This window comes from Megascapheus bottae, chromosome 22, assembly GCF_031878675.1.
Source record: "Megascapheus bottae isolate mThoBot1 chromosome 22, mThoBot2.hap1, whole genome shotgun sequence".
In the NCBI taxonomy this organism is placed as follows: domain Eukaryota; kingdom Metazoa; phylum Chordata; class Mammalia; order Rodentia; family Geomyidae; genus Megascapheus; species Megascapheus bottae.
The window spans coordinates 6,011,070-6,031,706 of NC_143530.1; the positions used below are offsets into that span (position 1 = coordinate 6,011,070).

The 20,637-nt window shown below is 35.8% G+C and overlaps 1 protein-coding gene across 2 annotated transcripts in view; it reads left to right on the forward strand.

The window, feature by feature from the left end:
- Supt3h (SPT3 homolog, SAGA and STAGA complex component) overlaps window positions 1–20,637 on the forward strand; it is a 251,889-nt gene that overhangs the window by 139,427 nt on the left and 91,825 nt on the right. For both annotated transcript variants that reach the window (XM_090355553.1, XM_090355552.1), the window contains exons 4-6: window positions 6,563–6,649; window positions 9,682–9,772; window positions 12,491–12,630. In XM_090355553.1, the coding sequence (XP_090211679.1) occupies window positions 6,563–6,649; window positions 9,682–9,772; window positions 12,491–12,630 (318 nt within the window). The remainder of the gene's footprint in view (window positions 1–6,562; window positions 6,650–9,681; window positions 9,773–12,490; window positions 12,631–20,637) is intronic.

Consider the following 20,637-nt stretch of genomic DNA (forward strand, 5'->3'; position numbering starts at 1 on the left):
TTTCATTTAGCTTTACATATACGACATGTAATTTGATAAATATTATATACAACATATATTACTTTTCCTATATAAGCAATCTTTGAGTACAAAATTTGAATAAAGGATACTTTCTCAGACAAATTAAGGGGGAATATATACAAATTATCTGTATTTAAAAATGATAAAAGCAGAGAACAGACGGGAAATAAGAGACCGATCTCTTTTATGCATCAGGAGCTACAGCACCATAATCCCATTTTGCAATTGCTTTTGGCTTTCAAATGTATCTGGTGCTATTGAATAGGACACCAAAGTAATTAACTATATCCATATGTACTATGTATTCCATGGCAAACATCATGGTAAACTAAGCCATTAGTACAAAGTAAGAGCTTTACACTGTATCCTTCTATACTTCTATGGTTAATTGGGTCAGTTGTTACTTCCAATGCTATGGCAGACCTCTGATGCCCATCTCACCAAATTGTGTAACTGCTTCTCTCCCCGCCTCTACTTTTTATTGTCAATGTGGTATACAGAGAGGTTCCAGTTACATACTTAAGGTAATGAGTACATTTCTTGTCAAACATTGTTATCCCCTCCCTTATTTTTCTCCCACTTCCCCTCCCCCCAAGTTGTAAAGTTTATTTCCAACATATTGTCTTATTTTGTTGTTTCCTTTTTTTCCCCAATTCAGATGAATGTATATACAAGACCCAGTGTACCAAAATCAAATACAGTGACAGCAGGGGATAAACCAAAGGGAGGAAAAATGATAGAAAAAAGGACTTCACACAGTACATTAAAAACAACAACAACTAAGAAAAACCTCTTATTTCCATATCTTGGAATTCATTTTGCTTAGCATCATCTTATATGTACATGGCTATTGAGCTATTGTGGTCTTCTTCTTCTATGACTATCCTAGACAAGATCTGAGGATTTGAAACTCCAGGGACAAGCTCATAAATATTCAATTATTACACACTCCAGAAAGAACATGGAAAACAGAAGACAGGATATTTCAAAGTAATCTTCCAAATTTTCCAGATAGGAAAGACAAGAATGCATAGCCTATAGTATCACTGTGAGTACCCAACAGAAATATAAGAAGGCCACCCCATCACACACACACACACACACACGCCACACCTCTCCCTCTAGGAGAAAGTGATTTTTAAGCTTGAATTTAACCTTGAATTCTGTTTTCAACCAGATCATCAAATTGAGCATGATGGGGAGAGGGAACATAAATATGTTTGTAGGCATATAGTTGTTAATTTATTCCCAAGGGATTCCTGTTCAGCTACCTGTCAGGTAATTTCTGCTGTAACCTACCACAGAGAAGGTGAATAAATGTTTCATTTTGAGTTCATTTTACTTAAATACAGAAAGAATAATTATTCTTTAAAGGATCATAGTATTCCAGGGGTCTGTGTAACAGACATGTTATCTCAGATGAAATTATGGATGACTTAAATGTATGCACAGGAAAACATGTCCATACACAAGAAAAAAAAAGTCAGAACATGCTGACTCCAGGTGACACAGAAGTTGAATTCAGTAGATGAGAATTATAAAGCAGAGGTTAGAACTGCAGTCCTAGCTGGGTGCAGTGGCTCTTGCCTGTAATCCTAGCTACTCAGGAGGCTGAGATCTGAGGATCACAGTTCAAGCCAGCCTGAGCACTAAAGTCAGTGAGACTTATCTCCATTTAACCACCAGAAAACTGGAAGTGGTGTTGTGGCTCAAGGGGTAGAGTGGTAGACTTGAGCTGAAGTACTCAGGGAGGGCCCAGGCCCAGAGTTCAAGCCCACAAGGACAAAAAAACAAACAAACAACAAAAAAAAAAACACCCTGCAATCCTGAACTAAAATGGATGGAAACTTCACCATAAAAGAAAAAGCATTAAATGGGGGTGAATAATGATCAAAAACAAGAGTCAGGATGTTTGGGTGCTCCCTTGTGACATGTTGAAGATTCACTGTGAAGTAGTATTGGGTTCACAGAAACAGGATCTAGAACGCAAAGAGGTAATTAGTGAGGACAAGGGAAACAAAGCAAACAAAAGCAGAGGGTAAAAAGAAGTTTGCTTATAGTGGTCAAGCTACTCTCAATGTTGTTTAATTGTAATATATGACAGTTTGTTCATTTAACAAAAACCAATTTGTAGACTTCCCTTTTTCCCTCAACCTGGATACTAGCAGGAATCAGATCACCTTATGACTTTTTCCATCTTTTCCAGATCCACCTGCGTTTCTCTTACAGATGATGACCTTGGTCCTGTAATCCAGCACCGGATGTACAGGAAATCAAGAAGGGAGCCCTGAATTGATATATTCAGTGGCTTTGTCCAAGGCCACACAGCAACAAAGTAGCTAAACTAGGATCCAGGCTTGGTTTACCTTTAAAAGTGGAGAGAGTAGTGGAAAACAAGGTTGCAACAATGATCGCCCATAAGGAAATATCCTGTGTAGACTTCTTAGGAGAAGTTGATTCATCGCAGTCATTAATTCCCAAGGATGGAAGGTAGAAGATCAGTAGTGAAACCTCATTTTGACTTTTCTATCTTGGTGACTCCCTATTTGGAGGTGAAGTGCATTTTGGTCTGAGATGTCTCCTGATGTTACTAACACTTTAGTCAACAACAAAACTTGGCCCAGATTGATTTGAGAGTTGACCTCTGGGGTTGGATGTTTGGAAACCCTAATAGGAAGGATTATGGAAGGAAGAAAAGCTTATTCACCCACTGTTGTGCCTCAAAATCATGTCAGGTAGAAGCACAGAGCAGTTGAAGGCTGGAGCCCCAGTTAAAGTCACATTATAATGTGAATTACAAAGAGGCTAGACAGCCTTAGGCCAGGGTGGGAATGAGCAGTGAAACTGCACTCTGTCTGCCTCCTGGGCATTCCTGTTATTGTTTTGAGTAGACTACTTGCAGTCCAGGGATCAGTGGTTACCTGGAAATCCATTCAGCCTTCTGAAGCGCAAGTTTTTCATGCAGGTGAAATGGGTCATTGTGAGGGTCAAGGGAAATGTGGCAAAAATGTGGAATGAGGGGAATCAGGAAAGAGGAGGAAGAGAAAGGAGGAGGCGGAAGGAAGGAAAGAAAGAAGGGAGGAAGGAAGGAAAGAAGGAAGGAAGGAAGGAAAGAAGGAAGGAGTATTGTTTGCCAAAAGGAAGCTGCTACATGGTTCAGGCAGAAAAGAGTTTATTGGGGAGAAAACAAACTGCTAGCCCGCAGAGTTGGAGCCATTCAGGGACAGAGGAAGGAAAAAGAGAAAAAGAGGAGGCAATCGTGTTATTGTGTTAAGCCAGATTATATAGGGAAAGGCAGGAGGCAGGACCAAAGCAGATGCAGAAATGATCTCAGAGCCTGGGGGAACCCCTTCACTGTTCAAGGGAGGCATTACCAAGGTGGTTCAGGAAATGACCTCAGCAGATAAGGAAGTGACCTCAGAGCCTGGGATCCTTTGCTGACTCAATGTTCAGGTGATTACTGGTTTCAGGCAGGTGAAGAGGAAGGTGGGAGGGGGGGTGTTCTGGGCAGAAAAATCAAAACAAAACAAGAACACCAATTTGTGGCTTAAAGGTACAATCAGGATAAGAAAAAGATGGTTAAATCCAAGGTCTAAATCTTGTTCACCTTTCATAATAAGTCAATTGATAAAAGTTAAAGCTGAAATATATACTATGTTAATTTAAGTGTGGAGCAACTAAAAGCATTGAATGTGATCAGTAGTAGTGGCAGGCATATTGAAATCCAACTTAGTGGAACCTTTGCAAATTTTAAGTGTTACATGTACTTAAACTTACATACACTTTTAAAAATTGGAATTGAGCTTTTATAAGAAACATAACCCAGTGCCCAATGTGTATTAAGTGCCCAATATATAACAACTATTATTACTATGAGATTACTAGTAATTTGTAGTCATTAAAACTACTGATCACCTGAAAGAGAATGTAAATATACTGTGGGGCTGTAACTCAAATGTTGGAGCTGCTTGCCTAGCATGCACAAGACCCTAGATTCCAAGAGTATGTGTGTATGTATGATAAATATGTACCTTTTTCATTACTGGCAGAAATATTTGACTGCTGTAAATAATGAATTTGAATTTTTATTTTCTGAATTAAGAAAATTAAATATTTCTTAGAAAATAGAATCAACTTCCTTTGTCATTAAAGGTTTTAGGAACATTTGTGACACTTCCGTGGTTTTCTAGTCTCCTATTTCTGATACAGTTTTTGTATTAAATGTGCAGATCCTGAGCTGCATGCATAGTATATGAATCTGCGCTGCCAAGTTGCTATTCTGTTCTTTTTCATAGTCTCATAGAAAGATTTTGCTTACAAATCAAGGTAAAAAGAATTTATAAACCAGTGGATAATATATATATATTAGAAGTTATAAGCCATTGGCAAATATATGTATTAGTACAGATTACTTTCATTACCTAATAAATTGTCACGTGCTTGCACCCCCTCTCCTCCGTCCCTGTCCCCCAGTAGAGAACAAAAGGTCAGAGTCCTGAAAGGTGATTTGGGAGCTTGGATTCCCATCAGTGCTGACAGGCCCAGATGAAGTTACACAGTGGTCCTTTCATTTACTGCACACAAACTGGGCAGAGCCAAGGCTTTTGAGGGAGTACTAGCAATGCCAGTGCCAATGAGGGCATTACAATGATTAAGAGAATTAGAAAATCAGGTAATGAAAGTCAAAACTGGACCTTTTCTACTAAATATGACAACTGGTACTGAAAAGGTGATGAAGTGTGAAACTGTTCTGTCTTTATTTTCCATTTTCATTCATTCTCTGGTTATTGTGTTTGGGAAGTGACATTTTGGACAGTGTTAGAGATTATTTATCTGTAGTATGAGTAAACCATTGATTAATTGGGAAAAGTGTTTAGGAACATCTGTTTCTCATGTTCTTAACTCACCATGAGTGAAATTGCTTGTGTAGTGGTTTGGGGGCTCCAGATTATCTCCATTCTTTATTTAAGAAAAAAAAAATTGTGTGACAGTATTGTTTCTGCATTTCTCTCCGTGTGTCTAAACTGCTGCATAAGTAACTCGGGTTTCTCTCCACACTGATTACATGTATTTTAGACTGTGATATAAACATTTTTAATTAAAAAGGAATATAAAAGTACATTTCCTGACACACTATCAGACTTTAGGAAAATTGTGCTCAGTCTTGCTAAAAACTGTCAAGTTTCTTTTTGAGTAAATGCATCATCTTTTAAAAAACTTTTCCCCCAAGATTTCCTTTTAAAATGGTTCACAGTTAAATTTAAATTTCTATATTTAGGTAGAATTATGTTTACATGCCAGCCACCAGTATCCAGGAAATCCAGTGGTAAAGCTGACACATAGGGAGGGTTATAGTCTATTTTGTAGTCTGTATATTTAGAGAAGATTTGAAGTTAACTTAGAAAAATTGTTTCAACATTCAAGCAGAATTTCTTTAACAAAATATGATATTTAATTTCATGTAATTGTTACAATGGCAGTGTGTCACTTTTAAAAGGCTGACTCTGAAGAATGTGTGTTAGATTTGTTCCCTTCCAAAAAGGGTGCCTTCAGGAACAACTTTTATATGTAAATATTTTTGGAATAGTTTAGATTGGATAGAGTTGGTTTGGTGCAATCAGCATGGTTTGATCACATTTGGAACTTTTTTTGTAGTGTTTTTCCCCAGCATCTTTATTTTTTTCAGATGGATGTATTTTATGTTCCTTCCAACTAATCAAAATAAGAAGCTGAGTCTGCCTTTGCCAAAAAAATAGAACTATCGTTTTTCACATTCTTGTATTTTCCAGGTCATTTTCAAGTAAGATTGTGTTTCTAAGGCTTCTGAATTCTTAAAAAACTTTCAACTCTGTAGATAAAGAAAAGACCAGATGAAAATTTCAGGGGGAATCTAACTTTTCATACAGTATGTTTTATATTGGACAGTCTAGATACAGTTAACGTTTTGTGTGCAGTTAACTTTTTGTGTGCATGTGATTAGTGTGGAAAGAAATTAATGCAGTCCAGTATTATGATTTATGGACTGAATCCTTTAACCACTGAAGACTTGCCAAAACTGAAAGTATTTTTTTTCCTTTGCATATTAGAAACAGCTACTGTTTTTGTTGATCTTTTAAGTTCTGAATGGGCCTATTTCAAATCATACCAGCATGGGAGCTCAGATTAATAATATACTTATTCAACTAGTGATACTGAGTGAAACCATTGCTCACATGGGTAGGAAGGATAAAATTTCATAAAATTATTTTCAGGTGCATTAATGTATTTCTGAAAGCTGTGTATGATTTTTCTTTTTTTCATGAGAGAAATCAAGGATATCTGTTTATTATATCAGTTACAGGTGGGCTTATAAGTTAATTTAATTGCATTTTTTTAAATATCTAAAATCAGGACATTTTGCTTTTAAAAGCAATTTTGTAATCACTGGATTATTCCTCAAGGTTTTTAACTCTTAGTGTATTTCTCTCTCTTGAGACGTCATGATTATACTGTGTTTAATTTATATTACTGGAAAAAAATCCTGACTTTCCTTTGTTGCTAGTTGCAGCAAGCTGCTGAAGTTTCCCAACTGAGGGGAGCAAGAGTGATCTCTGCTGAAGATCTCCTGTTTTTAATACGAAAAGATAAGGTAACAAAACAATGTCACAGAGTAAAGTGCCAGACCTGGAGTGTATTTGAGTTAACTGTGTTTCTTTGATACATAGTGTTCAAATTGAACTCATGCTCATTGATGAAAAGATCAGTGTTCACAGTTAACAGAATAAACTAGGTTTACTACAAAGGAATGGTTATTTATTTTTACCTGGGTAAATAGCACTTAATACAAAAAGCTGCTAGCAATCTGATGACACATTTTCATTGCTAATTAGTGTTAAATAGATACTGACCATATGCTTTGTTCTCATAAGTGGTATATTACCTCAATGATATATTTATTTGTCTGCTTATTGTGAACCTTAACATCAACACAACTACAGAATTTAATTTGGTAGCTGAAGTTTGTAAAATTTATTCTGTAACATTGGTTTATAGGAAAGAAAAAAGGTGAATATTAAAAACATGATAATTTCTATTTCTTGGTGTGTTTCCTGGTCTTTTAACTATTTATATTAAAACTGATATTTGGGTGTCTAATTTCATCATAATTTTCCATGAAGAGCTAGTTAAAATAGTTTATATTATTTTACATGCTTTAGTCAATCAGCTCTTCTTCCTCCCCACTACCCATTGGTCCTGGAGCTTGATTGAACTCAGGGCCTAGGTGCTATCCTTTAGCTTCTTTTGCTCAAGGCTAATCTTCTACCATTTGTGCGAAAGTGCCACTTCTCTAAATCTGGCTCATCTGAAGATGCATTTTAAGATTGAGAATCTCAGTGTTGTATAATTAGATGGAATGGCTGAATGTTGAAGTGGAAATGCTGTTTCAGCAATCAGGGCAAAGTATGATTAATATGGCAGCTCTGGAAAGAGGAAAAATGAATTCAGAGGAGGAGTTTTCAAGACTTGGTGACATGTGTTTATTCAATACCTGAGGCATTCTTGAAGAGCAGTAGGCCTTCAAGGGGTCCATAGCAGCAGCCTGAGCAAAAAGGGTCTTGATGCTGTAAAGACTCATTATGAGACAGCTGGGGAGCAAGCAGAATGTCTTATTAATCCTTTTTCACCAACAGAGGTAAAATGATTACATTTTATTCCGTATCAACATTTCTTGCCCTGTTGGGAAAATGAAAATCTTTACTCGATGGAAACTTAAGGAATGCATATACCACTTGGCAATGTATTTCTAAGCCATCTAGAGCACTGTATCAGAATGATAGTGACCCATTTTCTTATAATTGTACTGTTGTGCTGAAATGCTCTGAAAAGAATTTAAAGTAACTTACATAAATAAAATATCAGAAAGTAAAATTAAAATGCCAAATGGAATCAGAGCAAAGAGGGAAAAAAGAAAGGGTGGCAAATGACCTTTGGGTTGGAATGTTTCCTTAGTAGTTGTAGTTTGTACTCCAGCACTCCTCATGGCCTGCTGTGTTGTACACCACACTAAGCAGTTTCCCTTGCTTTCTCCAGCATCCCCACATAGGCATGTGCCTACACTCTTCTCTTGTTTCACAGGTTGTGGTTGGTTGTGTTCTACTTCTGGCCCTGCTGAGTTCTGAGTACTTTCTATTTTTTTATTAACCTCAGTTTCCTTGTGATTACATTTTTTCTTCTCTCAGGTCATCAAAAATATTAGATGAGCCAGGCACCAGTGGCTCATGCTTGTAATCCTATCTACTCAGGAGGCTGAGATCTGAGGATCACAGTTCAGTGCCAGCCAGGCTGGAAAGTCTGTGAGACTCTTATCTCCAATAAACTACTCAAAAATATCACTGTGGCTCAAGTGGTAGAGTGCTAATTTTGAGCACAAAGAGGCTCAGGGACAGTGCTCAGGCTCTAAATTTAAGCCCCAGGTGATATATATACCTATATAGATATAGATATAGATATAGATATAGATATAGATATATAGATAGATATATAGATAAAGATATAGATAGATAGATATGCATACATACATAGATGTATACATAGATAGTCTTGTAAGACGCAATGTGTTTCAGCTATAAAGAGAAATCTAATGACAGTACAGTGCCACAGAAGAAACTGCAGAGGGTTATACATCAAGTTTGTAGTAAAACTATAATCTGCTCTCCTTTAAAAAGCTGCAAAGTACGCCATTATTAAAACCTAACTGGCATTTGTTAACTTTGAGTTTCAAAAAAATATGTTTTTTATATTATAGAATGTTTTCCAGCACTAGCACATACAAATTAACTCTCCTACTGTAAAGATAGATTCCCAGAATCCAAGTATGGTAAGACATACCTCTAATTCCAAATTCTGGAAGCTTAGTCAGGAGGATCTCAGGTTTAAAGCCAGCCTGATTATATATAATCAGACATTGTCTCTAATTAATTAATTAATTAATTAATTAATAGAAATACTCTCAAAAAACAATAGAAACACCAAAGGATTTGGAATGAATTCATTGTCTAGATGTTTATTAATCATTTAAAATAAAATTTCATCTTAAAACTTTTTTTTTTTTTTTTTTTTTTGCCAGGCCTGGGGCATGAACTCAAGGCCTGGCACTATCCTTGGGCTTTCTCAAGGCTAGAGCTCTACCACTTGAGCAACAACACCACTTGTGGCTTTTTCTGTTTATTTGCTACCAGGGAATCACACCCTGTCTTCATGCATGCTAGGCAAGCACTATACCACTAGGCTAAACTGCCCACCCTCATCTTAAAACTATATACATAATTTAGGAGCATAAATAATCTTAGTATGGGGAATATGCTATTTATCAAAATCTTTGAAATATTTTAAAATTCTAAGACATAAAAGAAAGTAATTATTGTGATATAGGAAAGTCTGGATTAGAGAAAAGTCCTGTTATAAATATTTGTGTTGTAACTAATAATTTTGCTTTTATTGTTTAACTTTATGACTACATTTTAATTTCACTGTATTAGTGATTCCTGTATTTCTCTCAGTGATGCTTAAGTAGATAACTAAATTTAGTGATATCAGTCTATCAGTAAAATTAGTCTATTAGTGAAATTAGTCTATCAGTAACTGTATATAATTGTCTCATTTATTTCCTGTTTTTACTAGAAAAAACTTAGAAGACTTCTAAAATACATGCTTATCCGAGACTACAAATCAAAGATTGTCAAAGGCATTGATGAGGATGACCTTCTAGAAGGTAACCAAAACCAAACACTGAATAAACAGCTGGTGACACATTTTTGCTGGATGACACATTCTTGCAATATCACTATAGATAAACCCATAGAACCACTTGGAGGCAGAGACAGGAGGGTCTTGAGTTCCACATCAGTACAAGAGCACTTCATACATGGCTCAAGGAGTAGAATACACAAGGTTCAACGTATACAAGTACATACATAGACACACACATACACAATTTATACATATATACCCACATATGTATTTGTATATGTCAATGTATGTCTGTTTAGTAATAAGTTTGAAGTTTAGTATTTACAGTAACTGTAAAGTACATACTTAAATGTGGATGTATATATTCTCATCAGAGTATATATAGCATGTTTACATCTTTTAAATAATATGATTTAGAAATTACATTAGTCAACAGTTTAATCTCACTTTATATAAAACTGATATTTTAATTCTTTGATAATGTATATTATTTTATGAAACCATAAAAATTGTATTGATTGAGCACAAAACTGATTTTTGCAAGTAGAATTTTTCTGAGGTGGATGAGGAAGCCAGAAATACTACATATTTAGAAACTGACTCACATAGATTTTGGTAATTTACCATAAAAAGGATTTGATATGATTAATGATATAACGTTACCTCACTCTTTTCAGTTATTCCTGTGTTGTTTAAACATTCTAACAAAAGGTGCCGGGAGTTTGGCCTAGTGGTAGAGTGCTTGCCTCGCATGCACAAAGACCCAGGTTTGATTCCTCGGTACCACATACTTAGAAAAAAGCCGGAAGTGGTGCTGAGGCTCAAGTGGTAGAGCTCTAGCTTTGAGAAAGTCCAAGGACAGTGCTCAGGCCCTGAGCTCTAGCCCAGGACTGGCAAAAAAAAAAACAAAAAAAAATTCTAACAAAAGTCATAATAGAAAGTAGATTTTCCTACTGTGACTTAGCTATTCAATTCTCTATTTTAAATGTTCAGAAAAAATATTAATGTTACGAAATCAAACTGCTGAGCTGCAAATACATACGTACTAAAAATGCTAACTGAATCAAAGTATTGATCAGATCAAATTATGGAACTTTATAAACCTTTTATATATAACTTATTTTTATTAATAATAGACATGTAATGGTACCCATTTTTAATAGATACAGTGATAAATTACTAGATTAAGAAGAATTTCAGAAAACTAGAGTAAACACACTTTAAGAGGACTAGTTATATTCATCCAAGTGAAATCCCCTTACATAATATATTATGAAAAATTTATTATACACTGTCATTATAGAATTTAATACATGGAAAGCAGTTCCACAGATAAATTTAAGTGCGTCCTCTTATTGTGTGCATAAAGAATATGGAAGCAAAACAGACCTATATTCCAATTATTCCTAGGTCTCTTGCTTTCTCTATATGTAGAGAGTTAGTATTCTCATTTCTTCATTTTTGTCGTTGTTGTTTGTGTTTATTTATTTTAGTGTTCTTATTTATAAGAGAGAAATCATTCCACTTAAAAAGTGGAGCCTTTATTAAGAGTTTAACATAATTTAGTGAAAACACTTGATACATGCCTGCCACTGAGCAGTTTGTAGGTGCTGATTTTCAACACAAGGAAGCTTAGATTGGACTGTTAAACAGTCCAATGAGCCAGGCATGGTAACTCAGGCCTCAACTACTCAGGAGGCTGAGGTCTGAGGGTCAGGGTTCAAAGCCAGCCTGGGCACTAAAGGACCTGAGACTCTTTATCTCCAATTAACCTCTTGAAAATGGGAAGTGAGGCTTGGCTCAAGGGTAGGGTGGTAATCTTGAGCTTGAAGAGCTCAGGGACAGTGCCCAGGCCCAGGGGTAGGGTGGTGGCCTTGAGCTGAAGAACTCAGGGACAGCACCCAGGCCGAGTTCAAGCCCCATGACCAAAAACAAAAAAAAAACAGTCCAATGACATCATGTTGGTTTGAGGCCATCTTCTTAATCTCAAAATGTTTTATCTTCATTGTCAGTTCTAATTTTATGTCTTCTAGAAAGTATACTAAAACTTCTTACAGATTAGTTGACATAAATTATAAGGTACATTCTCAGGTGAGACACATCTAACCCTAAATATGACTTCTAAAATGGCTGTGTAAGGAGCTTGACAGATTCTCTCTCTAGAAATACATTTAGTTTTACTTTAAATACTATCATTAAAAAACTTCTAAACATTGTTTTAATATCATGTAATGAATAGAAAAACAGATTTTCAAGAAAATTTAATGAATTTATAGGAACAAGAAAAAAATTAACAAAATTTCAGTGGAATGTGGGACACTAAATTGCATTAGCACTTGCCATAATGTATATATCAAAAAAGGAAAAAGACAAAAATAATGTCATAAAGTTCAAAGAAATGACTAAAAACTTGTCAGATTTAATAAAAATTGTTAAGTACATGTCCAAGTATGTTGATAACAATGCACTGATATGCTAATCCTCGAACCTTCCCTCTTTATAAAGGAGTCAAGTCAGCCCTTTCATCCTTACTCTGCTAATTATTTGATTCTGGCCTGTCAATTTGTGATAAGAATGAATGATTTAATTCTATAAATCCTCCACTTGTATTTTAGATACCAGAATCCCCCTTTTATGAAATTTGAAAGAATTCCAGTATTTAATGCAAGTACTGATGAGTGCTGATAGAAGCCTATGGATAACATCTCTTTTTTTCTTTCCTTTCCTTATCTTCATGAAGACAAATTGAGTGGCAGTAGTAATACAAACAAAAGACAGAAAATTGCTCAGGATTTCCTCACTTCTATTGACCAGACAGGAGAACTTTTGGCAATGTTTGAAGATGAAGAAATTGATGAAGTAAAACAAGAAAGAATGGAGGTATGGTAGTTTTCTCCTTTGCATAGTAACACAATCACCATTGTAATACCCAGTTCCATGCTGTCGATGCTTCTCCAAAGAGACCTTTTTTTTTCTTTTTCTTTTTTTTATTTTTTATTTTTTGTCAGTCCTGAGGCTTGCACACTTTTTCCCTCAAGGCTAACACTCTGCAACTTGAGCCTCAGTGCCACTTCCGGCTTTTTCTATGAATGTGGTTCCAGGGAATTGAGCCCAGGACTTTGTGCATGCTAGGGGAGCATGCCACCACTAGTCCAGGCTCCCGACGCACCTTTTGTCCTTTTGTCTGATGGCAATAGTATCCCATGAAATAAACCCTGTAGGGAGGAAATTTCTCTCACAGTTGACTTTGGAAGACAGCCTCAAATCTCTGTCTTCGTTTCTCCTTTGAAGACAAGGCTTCCTTCCTCAGGATTTGACTTTTTTTGTTTAATTGTATTCTGTTTATTAGAGATTACTTTTTTTGCTTTAAATTATCCTGTTACCTTTGGGTAAAAGGCTTTTTTTTCCCTAAGACATGCTACAAAAATACCTCTTTATTCTTAGGAAAATATAGTCAGAGCTAGCTTCCTTATGCTATACATAAAATCTTAACATCAGAGGCAATACAGATAGTACAGAGTTTTTAAACTGATCTCCAAACAAGCACAAACCCACTACTTTGAAGGAAAAAACAAAAACAAAAAACAAAAAAACCAAGTAATTTGAGATTTTTGGCTAACGACAGTACTTCACACATCTAATCCAAATCAAAAGGCCTGCAGACACTTCTCAGTGAGATGAAAGGAATAAAATAAATATAAACCCTATGGACAAAGGTAATTTAAATAAACACTACTACACTGTTGGTGGGAGTGCATACTCGTTCAACCACTATGGAAAGCAGTGTGGCAGTGCCTCAAAAGACTAAACATAGAACTCCCCTATGACCCAGCAATTCCACTACTTGGCATTTACCCAACCATCCAGAAACAAGGGCATACTAAATCCACTAGCACAACAATGTTCATTGCAGCACTATTCACCATAGCAAAGATATGGAACCAACCTAGATGTCCCTCAGTTGATGAGTGGATCAACAAGTTGTGGTATTTGTACACAATGGAATTCTATGCTGCTGTCAGAAAGAATGACATCGCCCCATTTGTTAGGAAATGGAAAGACTTAGAAAAAATCATATTAAGTGAAGTAAGCCAGACTCAAAGGAACTTAGGCTCAATGGTTTCCCTCATTCGTCATAATCAGTAGAAACCTTGGGCTCTACTAGCAGAGATCTGCAATAGGGCAAAATCTTGATACATAAGGCCATATAGTATGAAGCTAATTGAAAGGACCTCCAGGATATTGAAACAAAAGCCATATAACGAATGATTGTTGTCCTTAATGTACTATGTTGTCTCCCATCTCCTTTGCTGTCCCTTGATTATCTCATACTGTTATAGTATCTCACTTTGTTATCTGATATATTGAATTTATTTGTATTTGGTTATTTGAAATTTGATAGGGAAGGGTGGAAAACCAAGACGGGTGGGGGGTGTGGGGGGGGAAATGGGTACCAAGACATGTGAAAGGGTATCAATGTATGTGAATTAATGCACCTTCTATCTGGCAAATATCATGTAACCCTTTTACTAATTACAATAAAAAAATGCAAAAAAAAAAGAAAATTCTAGTCAGGTCCAAGCTTTTGTTTCTCAATGCCAGGCTTCTACATGTTTATCAGTCTACTGCTAATAGATTAAAAACTTATCTTTGACCCAGAATGTTAGTAATAATACTGATTTGTATTTACAGAAAAAGTTGTTTAATTACCACTTTTGTTTGGCATAAATTGCAAAGGGCTATTTTTCAAAGTGCTTGCAGGCTATGGTCGGATTCACCAGCTAAGATGGTACTCAGGGCAATTACATGCTTTTTTTTTTTTATCACTAACACAATTCCTGACATATATTTGGATTGCCTGGATGTGTTTTCACAATAGATTTGAAAACTGTATGCATTTTATTGACCTTAAAAAATGTCTATACATAAAATTATTGTTTCTTTAAATATACCTAACAGGAAAATGAAAGTAATGATTGATTTCATTTGAATGCCATCCAAAATAAGGACAGTTATCTTACAGTTTCACCACTGCTACTGTATTTTTATGTGTTTAAAAAAAATCAACTTAATTTCCTCCTCTTTAAATTGGGCAAGAGAGGTAATTCCAGAATTATAAAACAATTTGCTAAGTGCCTACTTCATCATAATGTCTATGCATGCTAAAATTGTAATTATTTTATGTTAAATTTTGGAGGAAGTCCAATAGACATATATGCTTTATAAACTTTAACAACCTTCTTTAAAGAATTAGTGATGCTTAGATCATGAACTATGATCTAAAGGTAATGTTCTTTTAGGTATCAATTACCTTAGAAATGTGTGGTTATCTTGGTTTGGGTAACTGCAAATGGTTTTAGTTCAACATTGCCTTCAGCTAAAAACATGCTAAGTTGTCCAAAGCAGATGATAAACATAAATTTCTGATGTCATTAAGGCCTAAACAGGATATGATTGTTTAGTAGCATAGTTTTACTTATAATGCATCACACAGAGAGCAAATACTGTTTATGCTTTTTTTCTATATTTTTATGTTATAAAACATAAGCTTTAAGGAATGACTTTAAATGAAACATAAATAAAATTGAACAGGTAGGTAGCTTGTTGGATGGGAAAAATCTCAGCTAAACAAACTGTTTTCCTAAGGAGCATTCCTTAACATTAAGCTCATATAATCAATCCATAGTCATGATAGTAGGCCTGGAAAATGATGACTCAATAAACACTTGTTAAAACCAGTAAAGTATCTGAAAAGGCAGAGAGTAATAAGCTTGAGCACTTACATGGTCCATATAGCATGGCCTCATCTCTACAAGCCAGAGATGGTAGCTTCTTTAAACATATGTCAGGACCAAAGCCTGAGGTAACAGACAGTAGTTTTAATATTGTACTCCTCAAAACAACAACAACAACAACAACAAAATAAAAACAGAATTTCACTGAATTAAAAAAAAATGATGACCTATAGCCACAACTGTAGACAGTAGAAAGTGGAACTGTTAAAAGCAAAGGCCTTGCCTGCTTCTAATTTGACAGGTTATACTTTCAAGAGTAAACCACAACTGTAGTGGTCCATATGAAACCACTTTGGACTCACAGACTGCAATCTCTTGCTTTTAGAGTGTAGTGAAATAATCAGTCCTGGCATCATTCAGTGATTTAATTTTCCTTTAAGTATCACTTATGGCTGCAGAAACATTGTGTACTATCTTCTCCCGTTAAATGTATGAAAATGGTGTAGACCTACCAACAAGCGTAGTTTGGGTTTTCTTTCTTTGTTGTATTTTTTTTCTCTCATTTAAATGTACTTTAGAAAAGAAAATCACTTATAGTCATAAAAACTCACTGAGACTTCGAGCTTCTCTAAACATTGACTGAGCATACAAAAACCACCCTTGGTGCTTTCCTATGGTTTATAACTGATGAATATGTGTGTGTGGCTTTGTGTTTAACACATAATTTTTACTTCATTACTATTGTTACATGACTTCAAATATGAAAAGTGTCTGAATTTTTGTATTCATTTTGCCTTGATAGTCCATCATCATGATAGTTAATTAACTCTTACCCTATTTTCTCTCTAACCATAAACACATACATAATTATAGTATACATCCAGGACCATGACCTTTGAAGTTCCTAATGAATTAGCAAGTAAAAATTAAATAAAATTCAGGATTCTTTTTATTGGGAAATAGTACATAGAAATGCAGCTCCTGCTAGCAACTCCTCTTCTTCCCTACTCTACCTCTCCACCTGTCCCTCCTCTCCCACTTCATCTACCCATTCCTGTTCCATAGTGAGCTGAGTATGTTTTAGGATTGGTATTGTTATTTGTTGTTTTTCCCATCAAATCTTCTGAATTTTAATCAACTAAATGTGGCTTAGCAGAAGGCAAGAAAGTGTCACTATAAGCTTCAGCTAGTTTTTTGGGTTTCTTTACAAGCAGGAATTCTGATCACTTACTGAAGATCTCTAGGTAAAATTTAGCCTCTCTGCTTCTGGAGGGACCTAATAAACTAGATTTATGATTAATTGGATGACTAGTTAGTCTAAATTTGTGAAGGGGATTCAAAGATGGATAATTAAAACATTAGGTGAACTCTTTCTGTAGACTCTTCAGACTGATAAAAAGTAAATGAGAAGCTGAGTACAGGTGGCTGATGCTTACAGTCCTAGCTACACTGGAGGCTGAGACCTGAGGATCGAAGTTCAAATCCAGCCAGGACACAAAAGTCCGAGAGAATCTTATTTCCAATTAACCACCAGAAAACTGGAAATGCCGCTGGGCTCCAGTGGTAGAGTGCTAGCCTTGAGCTGAAGAGCACAACTCCACAACCGACAAAAAGGAAAAAAAAGTAAATGAGAGTGAAGAAAGAGTTTTCCAGAGAGATCAGCCTTTAAACAAATTGGGGTGTTCAAAATCCCCAATAACTGTCTATTTCATGCCTTTAAGTTGGAGGCCTAATTAAAACTTTTTTTTTTTTTTTGGTAGGTCATGGGGCTTGAACTCAGCCTAGGTGCTGTCCTTGAGCTCTTCAGCTCAAGGCTATAAAATCTACCCTTGAGCCAAACCCAGTTCCTGTTTTCTAGAAGTTAATTAGAGATAAGAGTCTCAGGTCCTTTAGTGCCCTGGCTGGCTTTGAATCTTGATCCTCAGGTCTCAGCCTCCTGAGTAGCTAGGATTGCAGGTGTGAGCCACCACACCCGGCTCTAATTAAAACTTTTAATGAAGTCTTTAAGCTGCTTGCAAGGAAACAAAATTACATACATAAAATTTAAGGCAGCTTAATTTTTAAAATTAAGCTAAATTGAGTGAGATCCCGGGTAGGCATCATGTGTTGCTTAATATAAAACGAATTAGCTATAGAATTTAAAGTAGAAAGTAAGAGCAGCAGCACAAAGACATTTTATTTTTTTTTTATTTTTTATTTATTTATTTTTTTTTTTGCCAGTCCTGGGCTTGAGCTCAGGGCTTGAGCACTGTCCTTGGACTTTCTCAAGGCTAGAGCTCTACCGCTTGAGCCTCAGCACCACTTCCGGCTTTTTTCTATGTATGTGGTACCAAGGAATCGAACCCGGGTCTTCGTGCATGCTAGGCAAGCACTTTAACCACTAGGCCAAACTCCCGGCCACAAAGACATTTTAAAAAGGGTTTTTTTTGGGGGGGGGGGAGGGTCTGGGAGTTTGACCTAGTGGTAGAGTGCTTGCCTAGTATGCATGAAGACCTGGGTTCAATTCCTTGGTACCACATACATAGAAAAAAGCTGGAAGTGGTGCTAAGGCTCAAGTGGTAGAGCTCTGGCTTTGAGAAAGTCCAAGGACAGTGCCCACGCCCTGAGCTCAAGCCCAAGACTGGCAAAAAAAAAAAAAAAAAAAAAAAAGTTTTGGGAGTAAGAAATAGAGTAGGGACGTACCTTGTTAGTAGACCACTTGCCTACCATACATGCAATCCTGTGTTCAATCCCCAGGATGGCATGCACTCAAAAACATCGTGTATTTCCCTAGTAGTTTTAGAGTTTCGGCTCATACAGTAAGGTATCTGAACCATTTTGAGTTGATTTTTGTGAGTGATCAATAGGAGTCAAGTTTTCATCTTCTGCATGTGAATTACCAGCATTATTTGTTGCAGGTAACACGCTTTCCTTCATATGCATTTTTGGAACTTTAGTCAAGAATCATTTTGCTGGAGCTCTATAGATTCATTTCTGGTCCTCTAATCTGTTCTATTGGCCTGTGTGTCTATTTTTATGCCAATACCATGATGTGGCTTTGTAGTATGTCTAGGAATTTGGTATTTCATTGATAATTCGATTTGCAGGGTCCAAAGCATTTCTGCTCAAATAGAATTAAATAATTATGGAAATATCTGTATTGGTTTAGGTAAACAATGTCCAGCATAAAATTTACCTGTAAGAAAGGTTTAATATAATTCACAATGAATAGGAATGTGTAATTTTAATTTCCCATAATTCCCTTTTTAGCTCTTTTCTGTTTTTGTTGGCCTAATCCTCAGACTAATTTTTTACCTAGAAGTACAAATTGTTATAGAAGTTTCAAATCCAGGCACAGACAGAAAGTTGTGTCTCAAGACTTAAGTCACCCAGACATCTTCTAACCATGTAAGCTGGTGAGGTGGAATGTCTTGACTAGCTTGCCTAAATCCTCTGCTTCTTTGGTAAAGCTGAGGATACAGGCTCTCTTAAACAAAAGCATGGGTCCCTAGAGCTTTACTAAGAGAACCCTAAAAGTCTGTAAAATGAAGGACCTCCATAGAATGACAATGTGAATGAGTAGAATGATGTTATAACCTGGGCTCTGCTTAGATCTCCAGAAGCTTTACCTACACTGTAGCATGGTAGAGTGAGTCTAAGTCATCCATTCCATTCATCCATTTAATTTATTTATTTATTTATTTATAGAGGTTCTTTTGTAAGTCAGCCATATTCTGAGTCCTGAAACTATAGTAATAAAATAGGTAAAATGTGGTTTGTGCCCATAGAACCCTAGAGTTATACCTAGGCCAATCAAAAGATAAATAACATTTTAGAAAAAAAAAGGAGTGTTTACCAGATTCAACCAATATGCTATTCTTAGCCTTATTGTTAAATTTGGTCTTTAATTTCAACTTTATTTGTGGGTTTTCGGTTGTGGATTTTCTATTGCATTTGCTATTTTATTTGAAATTTAGTTTTTTTTAAGCCAAGGCACATTACTTAGGTAACCAGAAGCAGAGCCATTACATTTAGCCTCATGGTGGTTTGCTATAAAAGGTACAAAATAAAATAGAACTAGCATAAATTTTAAAACATGAGGCAATGTAATATTGTAAAAGTTGATGTTTTAATGAGATACATTTACATTCTTTAAACAATTTTGTTTAAATTGTTTAATTTATAAAATTATTCTTCAGGAAATATTAATAGCCATAATCCATCAAACTTTTGATGCTACATGTAACAGACACATATATGTGTGTGTGTATATATGTATAATTCATATGTATTTTTCTGACCTAAAAACTCTAAAACATGTACTTACTGTTACTTAAGAGAAACTCAAAATTTGGGTTGTAATATGCAGCTCTGGAACTGACTTCTATTTAGACTTTACAAAGTCAAATTCCATTTCTCTAATGGTAAACAACTATGTTTTTGTTTCATGAATATTTGTCCAAGGAAGAAGTCTCCTGGAGAAGGCATTTTGAGTTAGTGACATGAAAAAATTAAGTTGCAGACTTCGGGACATAGAACATTCCCTAACTCTGAGCCAAATCCATCATTCTGTAGTTTAATGCCTCAAATTGGACAGGTAGTTCTCAAGGGAACCTTTGGGCCTTTCATCTGTGGATGGTGAATTCACAAACAAACAAGTGAGAATTCCACTCCTCTGGGAGCACCCCCCAGACAAGATATGAAGAAATGATACCACAGTAGTTGTGAAACTTTTTTTTTTTGCCAGTTGTGGGGCTTGAACTCAGGGCCTGAGCACTGACCTTGGACTTTTCTCAAGGCTAGAGCTCTACCACTTCAGCCACAACATTACTTTTAGCTTTTTTCTACGTATGTGGTACCTATGAATCGAACCCAGGTCTTTGTGCATGCTATGCAAGCACTTTACCACTAGGCCAAACTCCCAGCCCCAGTTGTAAAACTTTATTTTTTGATCATTCCATAATATTTCTGGATATATAATTTGGAGTACTATTGCTTTCCTCTGCAGCAAGATTAATCAGATGACTAATGTGTTTGTGGAAATAAATTTTACTGCCACTCCAATTTGTATTCTACCTTCAGAACTGCTCAAAATTCCTATACTATTAGAATTGGATGAGTTTTTCTTTTAAGTTTTTTTTCCTGCCCTTTTTCTAAGGCTGCAAGAAAGCAA